This window comes from Apteryx rowi, unplaced genomic scaffold (genome assembly GCF_003343035.1).
Source record: "Apteryx rowi isolate R43461 unplaced genomic scaffold, aptRow1 scaffold_74, whole genome shotgun sequence".
Lineage (NCBI taxonomy): Eukaryota > Metazoa > Chordata > Aves > Apterygiformes > Apterygidae > Apteryx > Apteryx rowi.
This window is the reverse complement of record NW_020451027.1, coordinates 1,427,943-1,448,820: the sequence shown is the minus strand read 5'-3', so window position 1 is coordinate 1,448,820 and position 20,878 is coordinate 1,427,943. Positions and strand designations below refer to the sequence as shown.

Below are 20,878 nucleotides of genomic sequence, written 5' to 3'. Positions count from 1 at the left end.
AGAGCATTTCCCTTTGCAGATACCCGCTTAGTGACTGAGCTCAGTATGTCCTTGTATATTTCTYGTATTGTTTTATTATGACTTTTGCACTTCTTAGATCCAGTAACTTCCCTTGGTATGAGACATGGCAAAACTAGAGGCTCATAGAGCAAAATAACTGAAGCCCCTTCATTTTATTGTAGTTTGGCTAAAAAGATGTAAAAAGCACCGTTTACTTCAGCAACTTCTTTGACAAAGGAAACACGGGAAGCGTTTTGAACATACAATAGCTACACTTGGAAATTATATTATACGTGATATAATTTCTGTTAGATATTAGACAGGTAGATACTAGGTTAGAAAATAATGATAGATACTGCTATAGTTTCACAGCTTTGTAAGCTTCTGCTCTGTCGTGTCTCTTGGTGCCATTCTCTATGTGAAATGAAGCTTTCTCTCACTTTAATAGTACACCAAAAACTGGTACTATAGGTTTAGAGTAGAAAGGCATCTTCAACTTTTTACCAAAACAAATGTCATGTCACATGAATGTTGAAAGCTGGCACCATGTTGTTCCTTTAAACTTTGCTTTTCAGGTCATAATAGTTATTTAATGTTTAATTTTGGAGACTTAATTTTGAAATTAGTTGTAAATAACATGTTGACTTGTTATTTGATTTTAATGTGTAAAATCCCAAAGCTTTTCATTTAACTGACATGTACAGTAGTCCCTAATTCTCCATATGAAAGAGGAAGATGAATGTAATAAGTTCATTTTCATAATGTTTTAAACATCAAAGGAAGGAAAATGAATTTTTTAGTACTGACTGGGGAGCAATAGGGTGTTTTTGTTTTTTTGTTTTTTTTTTTTTTAACAGTGGCAGGATACAGTGAATGATTGCAATTCTTCCTCTTGTTGCTGCAAGCTACAAGAATGCCAGGCACCGAATATGGGAACCTGAACCCCCAGCCCTGGAAGATCTCTTACTGTTACCAGAGGCCTTAACGAGTTTTTTTACTCCCGATTTCGGTGATGTTACCACCTACTGAAACGCCTTGCTAAAGCACCATCTTAAGCCAGTAGTGTGTCCCAGGTGAAAATCCAAGGTAAACTGGTAAATCTAGTTAAGGTGGGGATGCCTCTGTAGTAGAGTAGCCTTATTTAACAGAAAAGGCAGCCTACCAAGTATGTTCAAAGTCGGGAGTTATCCGTGTAACTTGCAGGGAATGTTGAATGAAGATATGAAGGATAGTTTGTGTTGCCCATTTAGGCTGTTTCAGATTCCTGGAATCTTTAAGCTTCTAATTCATAGTCATGAGTTGAGAGAGTTTATCCAGCTCTTGAAGGAGCAGCTTCTGCAAGGCACGCTGGAGGGCATACTGGTGAGGCTTGCGTCCCTTCCTTTTTAGGCTCATTTTACAGAGATTCTGTCTCCTGAAATGAGCCAATGGAAAGACCGCTGCTAGCCCTTTCATGCTGTAAGAAACAGTGGTGCTTAGGGCGAAGAAAAGGTCTCCAGCTGGTGGAAACATCGGTTACTTTATATATACCTGGCTCTCTTAACTTCTGTCTGTGACAGATGGCAGGTTTAAAGAATATGCTTGGATATTGTTCAAATGTTGGTAGTATCCTTTAGGAGGAAAGGGAATAAATATGAATGCAACATGCAGATAAATTGGGAGGTCTTTGGAGGTAGTGCAAATGCCCGTTTTGCTCACAATGAAGCACTGTGTAGAAATGCTTGAGCTTAAGTAGCAGTCTGTTTTGTTAGTGTGTTATGTGGACTCATTGATTGGGGTGATGTTGTAGGGACGTATCCTCAGGCACTTTCGCTTTGTGTTGGATTTCTCTCTCTGCTGTTTTAGTGTGACAAGATGGGTTTAGTCATATTTACTCAGTCGTGGGTTTCAGTTTTATCGTTRATATGATTAATAAATTTGCATCTTGCCAGAAATAGGATGAGGACCGCATTAGTTTTTGTATTGGAGGGTATGTATCTGATAGAGAGGAGATGCATATACTTGAACTGTGACTGCATTTGGCTTCCGGTAAGTTTTAAGTCTAGAGTGCAGGTCTATGTAAATGAGTATACCAGTAATTCTTTTGGAGGTGGAGATGGCAGGAGTAGAAAAGGGGAGAAGAGGAGAAGGGAGTGGYATGACTGGCTTTGTACATAGTACCTCTAGTTTTAAAAGAAAATGTGAAATTTCTGAATGTCCCTAAACATGATGCTATGCAATACTTGCAACTGTGCCCTTTAGAGCTCTAGTCATAGATTATAGAATGAGTTACTGATTACACCAATTACGAGTCTTTAAGTGTTGTTCCTTTTTACTTGCACGTCCTGTAGATAACATGATAGAAAACCAGACATGCCGAGTGACTTCTTGATGGACCCCTTCCTTTTAAGCATTCTTCAAATTGTAGTAATTAGCTGAAATAATGAGCTAATGATTTGTTCTTTGTGTTAAGCAGCCCCACTGTTCACATACAGTTAAGCTTTGTAACCAAAGTGTGATTGTGAAATCTTGCATACAATAAAAAATAATGGCTTTAAGTAATATATAAAAATTAAACTGTTGGGAATTTAAAAGAAAAGTCTAGATAAAAACATAAAGATTTCCAGTGTCATGTATTCTCTGTCTTTATATTGTAGCTATGAATGTGTGAAAATTCATAACTTTGTTGCAGAGTAATCTAATAATTCTTCAGGCCAGTTATTGGGATCAGAATTTTTAGATATATATAATACCTCTCTGTAACTTTCCTGGTTTTTGTCAACGGATCTGGTGTAGCTTTACACAGCTAAATTCAGAAAAGTAGAGGTAGTGGATGACTTCTTGAGAAGTAGGAATTCAATACTGCAGCCATCTTTTTTACAATACATTTTTGAAATAAAACTTTTTTCGGTCTACCTGTGGCATTTCTGATTGGAGTTGCCTTGCTGTGCAGGGCTGTGAAAGCAGCTGTCTTAAACTACGCAGCAGAAAAGAACAAAAGTAGCAGGGTTTTTTTTAATTAAAAAAAGGGGGGGGGGAGGAGGGAAGCAGTGTCTTGACACAAATAGGTCAGCGCAGTCAGAATGTGGGAAGCCTGATGGTGTTAAAAGGAAAGATCATCTARACTCTGTCTTCCTAATTCTGTCAGTAATTAGTGGTTCTTAGTATGGTCACCATATCATTGTGTCTAGTGGATTATCTTTATTGCTTTGGTTTAAAGTTCTCAGACAATGAGAGAAGAAATTGCACACCTTGGAAAAATATTTTTTTCTCTTGGGGTTGGATCTATGTAAAGGTGTGGTGATCCTGTACAAATTTTGTAATGAGAAATGGCAGGTTATGTGCCAGGCACATTAAACATCTCTGTTTCCCAGGACGTCCAAGCAAGGACCAGAATCTAATTTGGTTCCTGCTCTATTGTTGCAAGGGTGCCTACGCTTAAATGCATCTAAATCTCCATCAGAGAAGTTGGTGAACAAGGAAATGGCAAAGTGACAAATGGTTATAGATATGCAAAATCTGGTATCTTGTAGTATATTAAATGCAGAACAGCAGAGTGATTCCTTACTAAAATGAAGTGAGGATGGTCAAATACTGGAATGGGTTGCCCAGAGAGGTTGGGGAATTTCAATCCTTGCAGCTGTTAAGGACTGAACTGGACACGGCCCTGAGCAACCTGGTCTAATTAGACCACCTTTGAGCAATGGTTTGGGCTAGATGATCTCCAGAGGTCCCTTCCAACCTATATGATGCTATGAAAGGCAGTTTGCATTTGGGAGTTACTGTTTCAGGCTCCCCACAGATGCAAGTGAGTGTCTTCCTACCAGTTATGCCCGTGGAATATATAACACCCTAAGAGGTGATTTCTGCCTGCTGAGTGGAAGGCAAGACCCTATGAGTGCTCCTGCATATTCCACAAACTTGCAAATTACTGGTTTTAATCTGGAACTTTAACACCCAAGCAAAGGTACACTTTATAGAGCATTTATATGAGCTTTTAATTTGTAATGTGAGCAAAATGAATGTGCCTGCTGAGGAAACGTGTACCTTTTTGTTCCCTATCACTTCTGTTCTGCAGCACTGAGAGTGATTGAGACTGGCTTGAAGTTTGGAAAATAGCTAAAAACAAAAGTGGGGAATGGAGAGCAGGTTTGTGCTTATCCTTTTCTAATTCTTGCCATATAAATAAAATCCTCTCATTTGGCAGGTAAAATGAAAGGCACCCCCTATTGCACACTAATTGCTAGCTCTGTAAACCTCCCAGGAATTTCCATTTTATTTGGCTCACATCATCCTCAGCAACAGARATTTTGTAATTGGAATTTAGTTAATGTTTTGTCATAGCCGTGAGCCAGAACAACACTTCCCTTGTTCTATATTTTCATCTGGGTATTTCAGGTAGCAGTAGGGAATAGGAACAATTCATTCTGATCAGAATTCACTCAAAATATTTATGTGACTCCCCATAAGTTACCATTTCTCGGTAGCTCATGCAAGTCCCAGAAGACGCTAGGATCCTGTGGCGTGAGGTGCAGTGCACACACAGAACAACATGGATTGAGATTGCAGTGTCTTTGAAGTAGGGACTCTCTTCTGACTTGAGTTGGWTTCTAATTTAATCTGTTAGCATTTCTTATTAGAAGGTCATGATAAGGAATCCATCCATACAGCTGTATAAACATAAGCTGTTTTTATATAATGGGAAATTCTGAATAGCCCTAACCGAACTGGCAAGGGCATTAGATGAAACTGGATTGATAAGATTTTGTGGGTATTTTTTTTTTTAAATCAACAATACAAATATTCTGGACTTACTGGTACATTAAGAACAGCACTGCAGAAATATTTTTCTCCTTCTTATTTCACTGTGAAGTACCATATAATCCTCCCCCCTTCCATTGAGAGCTCTATGATAGTCTTATGAATTTTGTTTTTTTGAGATTAAATATTAAAGTAGACCTTCTTCTATTAAAGGGATAGGGAAGATAAAGGAGGCAACATATATTTAGTTGTTTCTGATTTTTCAGACACCTTCAACAAATGCATGGTGGTTTTCAGCTTTCTCTGTATTCAGTTTCTGGGCTAGACTTTGTGTTCTTTGAGGATTCATTTTTTTATTTGAGCATTTTTATACTAATTACAGTGAAGTAAGCGAATGATTTAAAAAAAAAATTTTGTACATGACAATAACCATGCAAATTCCGAGAGTTGTATTTTATTCAGAAGCTGCAACTGTGCAAAGCAGTCTGTGTAACATAGAAAATGTTTGGAAGGCTCTTCAGCATAGGCTCTAGATGTACCATGAAGTGCTCTGAAACTTCTTGCAAATTAAAGAACAAATCCTGCTCTCAGGTTAGTCTTCTATCCACCAAGAACAACTCTTGTAGAGTATGCTATCCCCTTAAGATTTCACACACTGAGGGAAAAGAAAACACAGGAACTGATGCCACGTGAAGAGATGGGGCATAATTTCCCCATAGACTTTATGCCCTAGAGCAGGGATATGGGGTGGATTCCCCATCGCCGATGTTCTGCCAGACCTGCTGTGCTTCCACGTCCCTCGAAGATGGCAGATCTGGGGAGACGTGAGAGGACATGGAGGGTGCCCGCCAGAGCAGTGCTGCCATGCTGTGCCTCATCCCTGCTGCTTTCCCCACAGCCCTCCCTGCGTGTAGCAGCCCTTGCGCTGGCCTGAAGCCCAAGCTAACAAATCCTGCAGAGCCTGTTAGCCTGGGCTTCACTCTTCTCAGAGCCTTGCTTTTGAGGAAGACATACCTCCGTAGTTAGGGACTGCTGCTCTGTGTGGTTGCTGCAATTTCTCCTTTTTAAAGTAGATGTTCAGATATCAAGATGCTAAGGTATCTGATGCTGTGGAGATGAATGAAGAGCGCGTACCTAGGCAGCTGGGCCACAACCCTAGTCTGTATTTCAGATTTGTTTCCTGCTGTGCTAGCAACTTGTGTGCCCTGTATTAAACTCGTGGTTAATTTTATAAGTAGGTGTTTCTTACCTGCAATACAGCTACTGGGAAGCACTGATGCGAAGATGGAAGATAACAGAACTGCTGAAGGGGAAATACAGTTAGGTTTTAGTCAGGGCATTAGTCTTGTAAAGGAGAAAGCGCTACCTGCCCAAACTCTGGGAGGTGGAAGTGCTAGTCAGACAAGACCATTGTATTGTTTGGTCAGCAATTAAACAGTTAACTGCTATTTGCATTATCTTTCTAATTCAGAAGTAATAAGCCACTAGGTTAAAGAGGATAGGCAAGACCATATTTGTTTAATTTGTCTGGCATATTGTAGTTTTCATGTGCAACCAGAAAAGTTACAGGATTAAAGTTGGTCTCTTTCATGGTTTTGTCGTGTCCCACTCCCTCCTTTGCAAAAGATAGGATACCTGTAGGTGCAGCTTGCCAGCACTTGTAAGAAAATGTGTGTTCTTTGAATAGAAAAGCTATGGAAACACTAAATAATGCTTTTCTAAATCTCTTTGCTGCTGTGTGTTTTCTCTTTTTTATGAAAGCAGTAAGAATATGTTTAAAATTTGGAAACAAAATATAGCCCTGAAGTGTAGGCTTAGGTGTTTTCCTGATTTGACACTGCCTTCCTCCCCAAACTGACCAGTATGACACTTTGTTTTTAAGCCTGGGCTGTACCATGCTGTTTTTATTTTGTGACCTGCCATAATTTGGAAAAGTCAAATGTCTAATTTTCTCCCAACAGAAAATTTTTAAAGCTGGAGATACTAACCAGGATGGGCAGCTAGATTTTGAAGAATTTATGCAGTATCTCAAAGATCATGAGAAAAAAATGAAACTGGCGTTTAAGAGCCTGGACAAAAACAATGATGGTATGTCTTGTTTTATTTTATTTGTTCAAATGATATTTGAAGGAATTATGCATTAGAAGTTGTCACCTTCATTTGTATTCTTTTCTAAACAGAAGACAAAATTTGCAAATATGGAACCTTTGTTTTCCTTAATAAGAACATAATTATGATTGTTCATGGTAGATTGAAATAATTATAAAATGATTTAGTCTTTTTTCTCTTTTTGTGTCCTCCAGGTCTGTTGACCTGAGAACCTTTGCTCCCCAGATGAAGAAACTATGAGGAAGTTTCTAATTATCTGTTAAAGTTTTTTTTTTTTTTTTTTCCTAGTTGTTATCTCACTGGATGTTTGCATCTCATTTGGTTGCATGATTTTAATGTACTTACCTTTGCTCCATCCTTGTAACAGATGATCAAAATCATCTCTGTTTAAATTTCTTTTAAATGCTCTGTGCTATTTTGTAATTGTCATATAATGGAATTTAGTGAGCTCCAAAGTGCTAAGTGTGTTAAGCTCCATGTTTTAAATATGTCTTCTTTCTTTAAATCTTCTAAGGCAAAATCGAAGCATCAGAAGTTGTCCAGTCACTCAAGATACTGGGTATAAACATTTCAGAAAAACAGGCAGAAAAGATCCTGCAAAGGTCAGGAATTATTGTTTCTTAAAGTGTTTTTGAGCTTGTATATTCTTCCTTGTATTTTTCATAAGTATGTTTTTTCTAATACAGAGTTAAAAGACTACTGAACAAGGCAGACTAAAGTACATTTATTCTTAGATGATTTAGGAGAGAGTCTGTATTGAAATGCTTCATTTGTACCTGAATACATAATTGATTTGTAAAGTCTTTTAAAAAAGAAAAAAAAARTTCGCTGTGGTTTCAGACTCTCCTGTTTATGGTGAAAGCTCTAGGATTCTGCAGTAATCCTCAGGCTTAATGGTAAGAATATTCCTTGCTTTCCTTGGATATTGCAGCTGAAGAATTGGCTCTTGTGTTTAAAAAACAAACAAACGCAAACCTGAAAAAAGTAACACTTCCATCAAATCTACTGTTTGAGGACTGCACTGTGTAGGTTCACAGGGCTTGAAGCCTACATTCTAACAGAATAACTCTTCTCATTATTTAATCATTTTGTCAAATGATAGGAATTGTTTTAGTGTTAGGAGGCCTCAGCTGAAACTGTGATCAAGAACAACTTATTGCCTGTTCTAATGTGAACTTTGTCCTCTGACATACAAAATGGGAAAGTTACAGGTAAAGTGACTAGATGTTAACAATTTGTATTCATGGGGCTGTGATGCCTCTCTGGAGATGTATGTGATGGACAAGGGGTCCATCTGACGGGGTTTGGATGGCACTGTCCTGTCCTTACAAAAGTCTGGGTCAGTCTTTCCTCAGCAGCCCTGCCGGCCTGGTTCTCTGTCAAGTCATCTGAGCTTTATGTCGGATTGCAAGAGTACGCCTTTGGTAAACCTTTCCCACAATAGCGAAAGGATCCTTCCCCACCCCCAAGATGACCCTTACACCACCTGCCCTCCCTCACCCCCTTATGTCTGACTGGGTAGAAGATGTTGGAATATTTAAGGTTGGAAGAGTGCAGACTGATCTGTCTGACCTACCCAGTGAAGTCTGTCTGTTACTGGGTTTTATGAACAGGAGTAGAATAAGTTTTTTGTTCCTTATTGTGTGCATTCAGTRGAATAGAATAGTTGAAGAATGGAATTATAACTCTGAAAGGTTGTTGGTGACTTCAGTGGTTCCTTTATAGAAATTCTCCTGTACTCTCTCCATTCTCAAGTGGTAGAAAGTCTAGTCACTAGCTGAGCATCATCCTGGAGGGGAATGTCTTATCTCATTTTCTGAATCAAAGGCTACAAATGTTGGTGGAATGAAGTGTTATATTACAGTTCTAAATAGAACATGTTAGATGCATTCAGATCAGAAAAGCATAGTAGTGAAAAAACATGGCAGATTCAGCTTTGAAGTCACAATATGGAATCTACAGTCATTTATCACTGATAAATTGCATAGATTAAAAAAATAACAACAACAACAACAACCCCCCAACCCTGCCACTGTTTCTTTACCTGTTTTTGTTTTATCTCTTTCAGTATTGATGCTGATGGGACAATGACGGTAGACTGGAATGAGTGGAGAGATCATTTTATGTTTAACCCAGCTACAGACATTGAAGAAATAATTCGATATTGGAAACATTCCACTGTAAGTTCAAATTTATTTTAATTCTAGTGCAGCTCTTAAATCCATCTCTGCTGGAATAATTTTCAGTATTGAGTATAACGGCTTCATAATTGTTACATTTCAAGTGTATCTGTATTAAAAAGGTTTGTTTTCCTTTTCACTTCTTTGTGCTTTCCCATGTACAAGTCGTATAGCATGGTGTGAGCTTGTTCTGAACAAGAACTCTTCCTTGGTCCAAATCTCCTCAACAGTTGGGGTTAGGAAGGAAGGAGTCCTTTCTTCCTTTAGAGATATTCCACAAAACAATACTAACCACAGTATTAAATCCTTTCTTTACATTACAATACATTTTTATTTGTTGAAACAAATTACAGGAGCGTTTTAACTGTTTCTTATGTTAGTTCAGCAATTGCATTTATATTATTATATTATCATTACCATAAAATCGCCAGTTTCTTTACTGATGATTTTATGTGCTCRTGTTCTCATATGCTCGTTTGTGCTGTAGAACTTCATTCAAGAATGATTAGAATCTATAGCAATAGGCTGTCCCCTGTCCAGAGAAATTTTTCAAGTCACTACTGAATGGAGTGCTTATCACCTTACAGCGATTGACTTATGAGAACAAATAGTAAGTAAACTCTCAACCAATAATAGTAGTCTTCGCTGCTAAATATCCTTCCTGTAGATGATTGGAGTAATACATAAAGCAGGTAAAGACAGATTTCTTCAAATATAGTAAGACCATTTATATCTTCAGGGATCAGTCAGCCTTTCCATAATAAAAAGTGGCTTATGAGACCTGACAGCTTTGAGTGKTTCACACTGCCCAGCCCTGTTTCAGAGGAGATGCTTGCCAAAAGGGAGCTCCCTGTTTTCTGGGGAAAACAACTGGAGCACTTCTGTGAGATCAGATAGTCCTGGTCCCAGCTTGTTTAGTGAAAAATGCCCGAGTTCTGTAATTAATAATATTTTTTGTATTTAAATATGAGATCTGTTTCTGTTATTATGGAATGTCCTTGGTTACCCCCAAGGAATGAGGTTAGAAGTCTCTTGTGATCTTTGCATGTTGCAGTCAGCTGACAACGGAGTTATCACAGCAAGCCAAAATCCAGCTATACAGTAGCACAGCTGGTGTTTCAGATAACAGCAGATGTGGGGCCTCACACACTGGGCTGTCTTTGAATTCTGTTTTTATTGTGAAATTTTAATTGCTGTCAGACTCTTCTGAGTAGAAAGCTACATTGGCATAGAAGTATTATGAGTTGGTAGCTGTGGTGTTTCTGTTATAAAATCCCCAAATGTAGCATTAATTTTCTGTCTGTCTCCTTTTTTTTTTTTTTTTTCTTTTTTTTTTCTTTTTGGTCATGGTATTAAGAGTTGCTCTTAGGGCCCTGTAGACACAAGGCTTAAACTCTGGCAGATATGTTTAATATCTGTAAGCGTATTTTTGAAAGTTGTGATTAATCTTTTGATTAATTGACTCTATTTGTGGTTGACTAACTTACAGCACCTTATTTGGAAGCCATGAATGTCAGAAAGACTAATTGGAAAATCCTTTAATCTGTTTTATATTCAATATCCAGAAGAGTTGGGGCCTTTCCTGTTTGTGCAGTGGCTATATGTATAATCTGCATCCTGCAGTTCTTGTGGTCCAAATGGGCAAAACAGTATTCCTTCTACTTTTACAGATAGGGAACTCTGCATAAATGGGAAGTAGTGTCTAAATTTTAAATTGGCAGTAGTAAAAAGGAGTTTGTCACTTAACACACTTCCTGGTCAGTACTTTTTATCAATTAATAAAATATTCTTGCCTCTTTAAATGTTTAATTTATTTGTAATATTGGCTTGCTATCTGTGGTATAATTTTTCTAATTTATGGCTATGAATTACATGAAGAAAGGCTATGTTTAAGTAATACATAAAATTACGTTGTCTTATTTCTTAGTTTTATTACTAAGGCCTGTAACAATGTTCTTCACTGATCAAGTTGAATGGTAATGCAAACATGCACCTGTTAATGAAATTTCAGACTTACATTACTGATTTTTATTCAGTTAAATTTTCAGAGTAACTAATGATACGAAATGTTATAATAGATTAGTAAAATTAGTCCTTTTGTAAGTTAATACACAGCAGTCACTGGAAATTGAATATTTATTCTGATATATCAGCCATAACAATGTTATTTTAATATGGCAGAAAAAACATATGTATATGAGTAAATTACCATTAGAGAGAAATTTCTTAATCCTTCAGAGATTATCAAACTAATCCCAGAAGACTGTCTGGTGAAAGGTTAGCAGTAACATGTAAGCATTTGAGCTTTAGCGCTGGCTGAAAAGGCTTACAGAACATGACAAAATGTCTTTGCTTGGACCGTACTCAAGAGGTATTTGTCACAATTTTTAATGATGATAGTGCAGTATTTGAAATGGTGGGTCTGCGACATTTTTACTCAGTGTGTCTGCATAGAAGTCATTACAAAATAGTTCTTTGTTAAATAGTAGTAGAAATCAATAGCAAGTTTATAGAATGTGAATTAGTGTTTTTTTGTTTTTTTACTAGCATTTTACTTGTATATTCTTAGATGATTGATTAATTGGAATCAGAACTGTTGATAAAATTGAGACAATGAAATGGGATAGTTATTTGCACGTCTTTGCTTTGGGTCCTGATAGGTGTTGGATATAGGCGATAGTTTGACTATTCCAGATGAGTTCACAGAAGAAGAGAAAAAGACTGGACAGTGGTGGAAACAGCTGCTGGCAGGAGGAGTGGCTGGTGCTGTGTCTCGAACAGGTACAGCACCATTAGATCGTCTTAAAGTGATAATGCAGGTAGGTGCAACGTTTAAGAACATTTTAGGTTCCAGTATATTATTTCAGCTCTTACAGAGAGCTCTTATGGAAAACTGATGGCCAAATACACATCTAAATTCTAGAGAAGGTCCAATTATGTCTTTATAATTTCTGTATCTTGTTTTATGTTGCACTTGATTCATAACTACCTAAAGGTAGATATAGTGATCTACGGATTGATGCCCTATTCTTCTAAAAGTGTCTTTTCCACTCTGATAATGGCAAAAATGTAAACAAAATATTATGGTACTTGTGCCACTAAAGTAAGATTTTTGTCGATAGGGGATGTGTTTTTGCTGGTGGATTTATTTAAGCAATGACAGGCTACTTAAATAATGATGAGTTTTACTTTCTGATCAGAGCAGTGCTCCTTACTGTGGTTTGTTTTTGTCTTGGTTTGTTTTTTTAGGTTCATGGTTCAAAATCGAACAAAATGAATATAGCCAGTGGTTTTAAACAGATGGTGAAAGAAGGTGGTGTCCGATCTCTTTGGAGAGGAAATGGTGTAAATGTTGTGAAAATAGCTCCTGAAACAGCTATTAAGTTCTGGGCTTATGAACAGGTAGGATGCTAAATTGGTAAGGCAATTAATAATTGAAAATAACTAAATGAAAATAATAGTAAATTAAATACTATATCATACTCACTGTTCATCATTTGCACAGTTGTAATATGTGGGAGGTCTTACCATGGATGGAGATTTTGTCACACTAGTTTAGAGTGACTTTCATCAGATTTAAAATAGTCTAATTTTTCTGTTAATAGACTATTTAATAGTAGGCAGATTTTACTATTATATGATAAACACTGTAAATAAGAAACTAAAACTGTCATAGATATTAAACTGTCCTCCAGTCTGCCTAACTATATTGCATAAATATATCGATTTTTGTTTCAAAGTGGTAACAACTTAAAATTTGATTATGTTATGCTAGTCCGACTTATACTGGATTCTTTTTAGGTCAGATGTCATTGTGCTATATAAGATTCCCTAACCCTGGATTTCAGAGTTATATTTACCTCTGAATCAGCTTTACATAGCACATTAAGGCCTAATCCTCCTTTGGAAAATGAACTCCAGTTTTAATGTAGTTAACTGATCTTTGATTTTGTTCTGCAGGTCTTGCTAGAGCCTCAAGTAAGACTAAATAACATATTGCATGTCTCTATACTAGTATTGAAAAAAGAAGCAACAACAAGTCAAGTAAATATTGGGGTATTGCAAGATTGAATGACAGATTAGTAAATGCTTATAATACAGCTTGAAAAGACATTTTTTACTGTATTTCTGCCTCTTATGTTAATTCATGCTTCTCCTAGAGAAGCACATGATGTTTGTTTTACATATTTTGTCTACACAGTATAAGAAGATCCTAAGTAAGGATGACGGAAAGTTAGGCACCACTGAAAGATTTATATCTGGTTCTTTGGCTGGGGCAACAGCACAAACTTCTATTTATCCCATGGAGGTAAGTAACAGAGGATCTGCTCGCATAGGAGAAACTGGCAAATGTCCAGTTGATTTCCAGAGTAAAACCCATTTTAGTCTTGAAAGTATTGTAGGAATAGTGCCTATTTCCTCACACTTATTTTTACTTTGGAGACTTACTCTTTCAGGATTTCACTAGTGGGTGTTCTGAAACGTAGTACATTATTGATACCTGTCACTTYTGTATCTATTTGGCTGTCCTTTTTAATTTAAACTTATTTCTTAAAAGTTACTGGGGATTTAGGTAATGGTGTCTTTTCTCTCTGTGCATGAACCAGAAATTAGATTATTATGTTATGTGATGACTGCACTTGAAATTTGCAATTCAAGAAAATCTCTATTCAGATCAATGTTTAAATATGGCTTTAAAACCTAGTTCAGGAAATGAAAACCAGGAACACATTTAAAATTAAGTACATACTCAAGTTATTTTCTAAACTGGGCTTAAATCTTATTCCCACTATGTATGTAGGCAAGGAAAGGTCTTGTCTGTAGCAGAATTGATAAAGTTCTGTTGTATGGTGATTGGAAGCTAGGTCAGATTAGGTGGTCTGTGTGGAGGGAGTGTAAAACAGCTATGTTTGACAAAACAGCTACAGCTTGGTGGATTAAATGCTCTATTTCCTCTGCAGAACATATATGTATGTGGTATTATTTATGTTGCAGTTTAACTACTCTTACTATATTGATTGCTATAGAGTAGCTATTTTATGCCCTGTGTTTTTTAAATGGAGGTAGAACATACTTCGTTTATTGCTGTTTCTCCACAAAGTTTTTCTTTTTGTGCAAATTACTGGAATGTACATTTGGGCTGGATTTAAATCAATATCAACAGCAAGATTTCAAAGTAAGGGAAAATACAATCTAAGTATCTTTTTCATGAGGAGGAATGTCAGTGGGAATAAAACCTAGCTGTTTTCATTTCCAACAGTGATAGTGATCTCTCTTTAGACCAGGTGTTTGCAGTTAGATTCATTGAATCTCAGCTAACTTCTGTGTGCAGAGGTGTATTAAGTTATGGAATAACTGAATTGTTACGTTGATCACCTGGATTCTACTGATCAATTGAGATGGATGAACTATTCTACAAGAAGGCATTCTGGTTTTCCTAGCAGAGATATAATACTGACCTAGAATTGCTTTTTTTAGGGTATTTCTGAGTAAAAGAGAAAAGCAAAGTACCAGGAAACTCCTAAGGAAGCTTCGGTCTTATGAGACTTTAAAGTAGGCCAAATTCTTGCTCAGAAAATTCCCTCTGTGGTTTCCTTTGGATATTCTTCTTCATTTTTTGTCCTAAGATGCTTTATAGACTCATTTGCATTATTAATCAGGTGCTGTGTTTTAATAATGAGAAGCAATCTTTGTATCCCTTAATTACCTCTCATAAGGTTGTGCTTTTTGAAAGATTATTTTCTTAATATGTTTTGCTGTTCCCAGATCAGAAGTACAATCTGCTAGTAAGTTAATACTGCCGCTTGTTCTTTAGCTGGTGCTATTACTGTCCATGCTGATGCCTTCAAATTGATTTAAAATCTGCCTGTGTTAATCAGGAAAAGAAGATGGTAAAACACAATTTAAAAAGACTGTCTTCCATCATGTTCTTTTTTTTTTTTAACTAAATAAAAGCTGTAAGCTAATGTTTGTTAAGATATACTATTCTGCATGAATGATAAAACCTGAAAAAGCTTACTGCTAACCAAGCCTTAACAGTCGTCGTCACAAAGGAGACTTGAAGTAGCAAAATACAAAGTGGTTCCAGGCAATAACTGAATAGGCAGAGATTTACAGTGTTAGTTTTCCTGTCTTTCTAAACCACATTAATAAATAGATATGTAATTAAGGGTGCTCTTTTCTTTTTCCTTCAGGTTTTAAAGACCAGATTGGCTGTGGGTAAAACAGGACAATATTCTGGGATGTTTGACTGTGCTAAGAAGATTTTAAAAAGAGAAGGTGTAAAGGCCTTCTACAAAGGTTATATTCCTAATATTCTGGGGATAATTCCTTATGCTGGCATTGACCTTGCTGTTTATGAGGTGAGCTTAGATCACTGAATATATGCGATTTTCATTAGTTGATGTACAAAAAAGTATCATTACTCAGATTTGTAAAGTGCTTGTAGTGTTACAGTTACTTCCAACTTAAAATACATAAATAAAATTTTCCTTAGATCTTACTACAGACTTTAACACTTTCCTTGTTTCCCTTCCCTGGAGGAGAGCCTGTACAGATGGGCCCTTACATGCAACAGTCTCATCTAACCATACAAGGGTCCTTTCTTCTTGTAGCACCAAACAAGAAAGCTACTCATCAGGAAGGATTATGGACTTTGGCAATATGACATACTTGCGTATTTACATGGCCCTGTTGGCATGGAGCATACCCACTCTATAGCAAATTTGAGCCTTAAAAAAACTGGCTGATATTCATATTATATTACCTACTCCTGCAGTTATGACTGTTAATATTTTTTTTTCCACAATTTTCTCTGATTGGATTATAGTAATYTGATTGTATATATGTGCATGTCACCAGAACTCTTTGTAGCTGCAATCATGTAGTTCCTGTGGTGAGTTTAAAATACTGCCCTCTTTCTTCTCAGGAGAACTTTGGCCCCTCTTACACCCACCTGCACCAGCTAACATGTTTTATCTACCTTAGGTGCTGGGTGTTGCTTAAAAACCTGTTAAGCAGTTCAGATGCACATACTAATTTTTTTCTGGTGTAGGCAAACCTTTTTGTGATATTGCAGTAATAGTAATCAGCAGAATTACTTGGGCAAACGTCTTCAGAGTACTACTGAGGTTCTGTTCTACAGTTTGCACTTCTACTTCTGCATGGGGTGACATGCCCAGCTGTGTAAGTTTTTTTGTTGCAACCTCTGTGGCACAGCTTTTTTTCTTTTCTGGGATTAACAGGTCTAGAGCGTGAACACTGTTACTCCATGCTGCTGTGGCTGGATCTTTTAAGGATTTCTCTGCCAGGCACCAACTGCTCTAATCCAGTTAAAGTTCTTAGCCATGTGCTTAACTTTGAGCACTGATCAATTACATATCTGCGAACTTTGAAAGTAAGCATGTAGGACTGGTGTAGGGAGCTTGATGCTTTGCAGGATTGAACCCATAACAAATCTTTCTTACTTGTCTTGAATGCAGGTGTCTTATATCTTATTTAATTTTATATCTTGGCAGCTCTTAAAGACTACATGGCTAGAACACTATGCATCAAGCTCTGCTAACCCAGGTGTTCTTGTATTGTTGGGATGTGGTACTATTTCCAGCACATGTGGGCAGTTAGCCAGCTACCCTCTTGCTCTTGTCAGAACGCGCATGCAGGCTCAAGGTGAGGCTTGTTGTACTGGAAATGTTTCAGTGTGGTCACATCAAATAGCACCACTTGGGATGGTTGTGGCAGGGATATGAGAAGAAAAAAATATATTTTAAAAAACCAAGGATTTATCTGGAAAGTGCTTCCTATGTTAGTCCCTTCTCCTCATCCCTCCAGCACTGCTTTTCCTTATCATGCTTGATTCAAATGTAAAGTTATGGATATACTAGTGCTCTCTGTGTTGTAACATTCATGTTATATTGAGGACTGTGCCACTCATACAGCTCCTGTCACAGTGTGTGAGAGCACTTTGCTAAAGGTGAGAATGGTTTGGTAGATTTGTATGCAGGCTAAGGGTAGGAGCCTACATCTCTGAAGAAATGTAGGTGGCTAATGCTTTTCAGTGGGGTTTAGGCACATCGATATCTCTTGAATACCTGGGTTTTAAAGAGAGATCTAATTTCTATGTGAGGACAGAAGTTTTGAATCAGTGGGCCTGGAGGTAATGTGCTTACCACCCAGGTGTTTAAGGCTTGCTTGAATTCTAATATTACTAAGACTCCTTTATAACATGGGCTCTCTTTTTATTCTAGCCTCAGTGGAAGGTGCTCCACAGCTAAACATGGTCGCTCTCTTTCAAAGAATTATTGCTACAGAAGGAATACGAGGACTTTATAGGGGCATAGCCCCTAATTTTATGAAGGTGCTTCCAGCTGTCAGCATCAGCTATGTTGTGTATGAAAAAATGAAGCAGAATTTGGGAATAGCATGAAGTGAAGGAAAAAGGTGAGATGTTTCTAATATTGTTGGAAACACCGGAACAGAAATAATTTCTCAAGTAATCTGCTCTCACAATTAGAGACAGATCTCTGTGGGGAGATCTGCAACTTCTATTTTTGCCCTTAAGTTGGAAAAAACTTCCTTAATTTCTCACTCATCAATTTTAACAGATACCTATATTGCACTTTAAAATGTCACCGAATTAAAAAAAATCAAGAAACTATGTCTTTAAATCAACAATATGTTCATTTTTTCAGGAAATCATGCATATTTTACTCATTGGCTTTTTTCTTGTATTTGTCTTCCTGTGTGTTTGGATCAGATGAAACCAAAGGTAGGAGAAGTCTATACTGCCTTGACACTGAATAAACAAAAGTGATTTTTTTTCTTGTGACACTGCCTATACTCAAGCACAGGCAACATTTTGCACTTCTAGAAGTAAGCGCTTAGTACTGTGGGGGGGTTTTGTCTACTTTTTTTTTTTTTGATATAGATTTTTTTTTTTCAGAACTTAGGTTTAGGTACAAACAAGGACAGACTAACACATTAAAATGTAGGCAAACATCTTTATATTCAGACTGACCTGTCTTTTGTTTAAACCAATGAGAATCTGAGAAACTGCTGTTCCATGATATTGGAATACCTCAAATGGTTTTACATGGTATTTTTGTGATACAATCAGTGATTTTAATAACTTGCTTCACTGGACCTGCTTTTTATTGCATTTGTAAATATTTGCACCTTTAACCATGACAAGCTTTGGCTTACAGGTGCACATTTTATAGGATCATAATGTATAGAAATAGAAGAAGTTACTGGGTTACTGGATCCATTCCATACAAGTACAAGTTACCCTTTAAAAACAGGTGAGGGATCCTTATTAAGCTGATAATGAATTTGGTGTTGGCTGTGTTAAGAGCAGTACACTACGTTTGTCAAGAGCTCGGAGCTCATCATGGCTGCCTTGTGGGGAGAGGATTGCTTCTCTCATTTTGGACACTCCATTTTTTTTTTTCCCCCTACTCAAAGGGTTAAAATCAAGTACATGCTTTTAGCTAATAGCGGATTGCATTATTATGTAAAGTTTTTATCAGTTTATAATGTGAGGTATAGCCTCTTTCCCTTGTAGTCCTCTGGACTGTGCATACTGGCTGTTTGTGTGAAATTGGGATCATAAAATATTGAAGCATTTTGTCTGAGTGACCAAATGGAACTGTTGAGCTGCTCACGTGCCCATTGGGTTCATGTCGTTAATGAAGCAAACGGCATACACAGAGAACTTCAGCACTTCAGAAACGGTTACTCGTCAAAAAACGAAGAAGCACTTCCTCAGTATAGCGAGTAGGTATTTTCATGTATAATCATTTCCAAAGTGTCTTCCTCATTTGTTTTGGCATGTTTCAGATGCCTTCAGACCTGAACCCCAAGACAGAGTAACAGCTGTTGCAGAATTAACTTGTTCTGCTTTCTGCAATTTATATGGTGTCTTAATTCTGAATTTGCAAAGATTGCTCTTATACTTATCTTGACCTTCTAAAAGCCACTTCTGTTAGACCACTTCCTGAAATTGGGTTAGTGTAGGAAGAACTTTGTTCTCATGCTAAATTTCTGTAAAGTCTTTGAGGGCCCTTGAGGGGAGAGAAGGACAATGAACAAAAAAACTCTGGAGATTTGTGTTCCGAATACAGAAGATTTTGAGCCATGTTCTTCAAATAGTCAGATTAGCAAATCTGTGTTCAGTGCTTCTGTGTTTATAGTTTATTCTCTGTAAATTGATACATAACAATTCTATAGAATTTGTGTTATAAAATGTGTCATTTGATTTTGTAGAGTGGCAGCTTTAGCTGCATCTTTTGGGAAACCTTGGACTTTGCACTTTGTTTGAAAAGCAAAAAGTCGTTCTATCCAAATTATCTTGCATGCATACAAAGCCTTTCTGAACTGAATGTTGTCTTTCTGCCAATACCCCTGTATCTGTGTGGAATTTGTGAGTTCTGTTTCTGTTGTTTGACTGTGACCAATACGCAAACGTGTGTGATACAGCGATGACTGAAGCGCCATCTATCTTCTAGACCTGGTCCATTTTGTTTATATTGTGTAAGTGCCATTATGAGTATTGAAAATTATGGTGGAGATGTTTTCTGATCTTGAAAAGATGCAGCCATTCAAATTTAATTTTTCATTATGTGCCTTTACAATGACTGTGTGTTCAAATTGTATATTCTTTGTCTGTCTATTAAGAAACATATGTTTACTTTTTTAGCTCTATAAAACTACCAGTTTCTAATAAATGTTTGTTTCTTAATCTGGCTGGAGTGTGCTTGATCTCTATCATGGCCTGATAGGCAGACAGATGACAGCTTTCTTTACTGTGCTATGTACATACAACTTAATGTCAAGAATAAAGGCAACTTACCTAAAAATAAGTTTGGGAGTAGCCAATACTGTGCTATTACAATGGTATTTGAAAACCTAGTCTGAGATTTTGGAAAATATTCATAGAGTCGATTGTCTTGTCATACCATTAGGACACTAGCTGTTTCATTCCTTAATGGAAGGTTACAAAATGTTCAATATTTTTGCTTGTTCATTGAACAATATTATACCACGATTTGCTTCAGTGTATTCTGCATGGCAGAACTCTTAATAATCAGGACAAACATGTTTGATGCTTCTATTCTTAATCTTTATCTTGCTTTGATGTTAATCTTACTTGTTTGTCAAAGGATCAATATAAAACCTTTTCAAGGTAATTGGCTTAATTTACTCTGCATGTGTAGCATAGCTGTCCAACTAAAAGCATTCTCAGTGTCCAGCTTTGACAATTCGTTTTGAGTTTTTCACACCAATCCTTCCAACATTAAAGATCATTGCCAACAAATTAGGGAGGCTTTTCTTGTCTCCGACTCCTGCAAATATTATTCCTGTAACAAGTAAGATTAGAAGTTTCCTTTCAAATAATAGGGAAGGTAGATGTTATGTGTGATTCCTGACTAAATGAACAATCTGACATCCAATTCTACTTGAGGCAAGAATGCTTTTAATGGGAAACTCACCATAACTGGAAAGGCTGGGCTGTGAATATCAGTGTATGAGATTCTAGTTACTTATCTCCTGATGTGATCAATTGGCAATTTGCAAGAAATGTGTAGTACTGGCATTTAGTTTGCTATACTTCTGTTACAGAATGCTATTTCAACAACAAGTAATACTGGCTTCTGAAAGGCTGATGCAAATATAAAAAAATCTGACTAATTACCATGAGTTGAGTGATAATATATGCTCTAGACGTCTGAGTTAAGTTTTCTTTTTGGGGGTGTGTGGCCACCTAAACTGCTACAAAATGTAGTACAGGAATTTAAAATGTTGATACTTTCAAATTTAGCCTATTGGGAAAGTGAATTTTGTGTTGGTTC

The 20,878-nt window shown here is 36.9% G+C and overlaps 1 protein-coding gene across 2 annotated transcripts; it reads left to right on the top strand.

Moving 5' to 3' along the window:
• Positions 1-847: 847 nt before the first annotated feature.
• On the top strand, positions 848-19,772 carry SLC25A24 (solute carrier family 25 member 24). 2 transcript variants are annotated; one of them, XM_026087852.1, is made up of 10 exons: positions 848-1,086; positions 6,702-6,828; positions 7,364-7,451; positions 8,918-9,029; positions 11,690-11,848; positions 12,279-12,431; positions 13,231-13,338; positions 15,224-15,391; positions 16,547-16,697; positions 17,276-19,772. In XM_026087852.1, the coding sequence occupies exons 2-10, from the start codon at positions 6,759-6,761 to the stop codon at positions 17,452-17,454; spliced, it is 1,188 nt and encodes a 395-aa protein (XP_025943637.1). In that variant the 5' UTR covers positions 848-1,086; positions 6,702-6,758; the 3' UTR covers positions 17,455-19,772. The 2 variants fall into 2 exon arrangements, with proteins under 2 accessions (XP_025943637.1, XP_025943635.1); XM_026087850.1 differs by lacking the exon at positions 848-1,086 and adding an exon at positions 5,161-5,331.
• Positions 19,773-20,878: the final 1,106 nt, after the last annotated feature.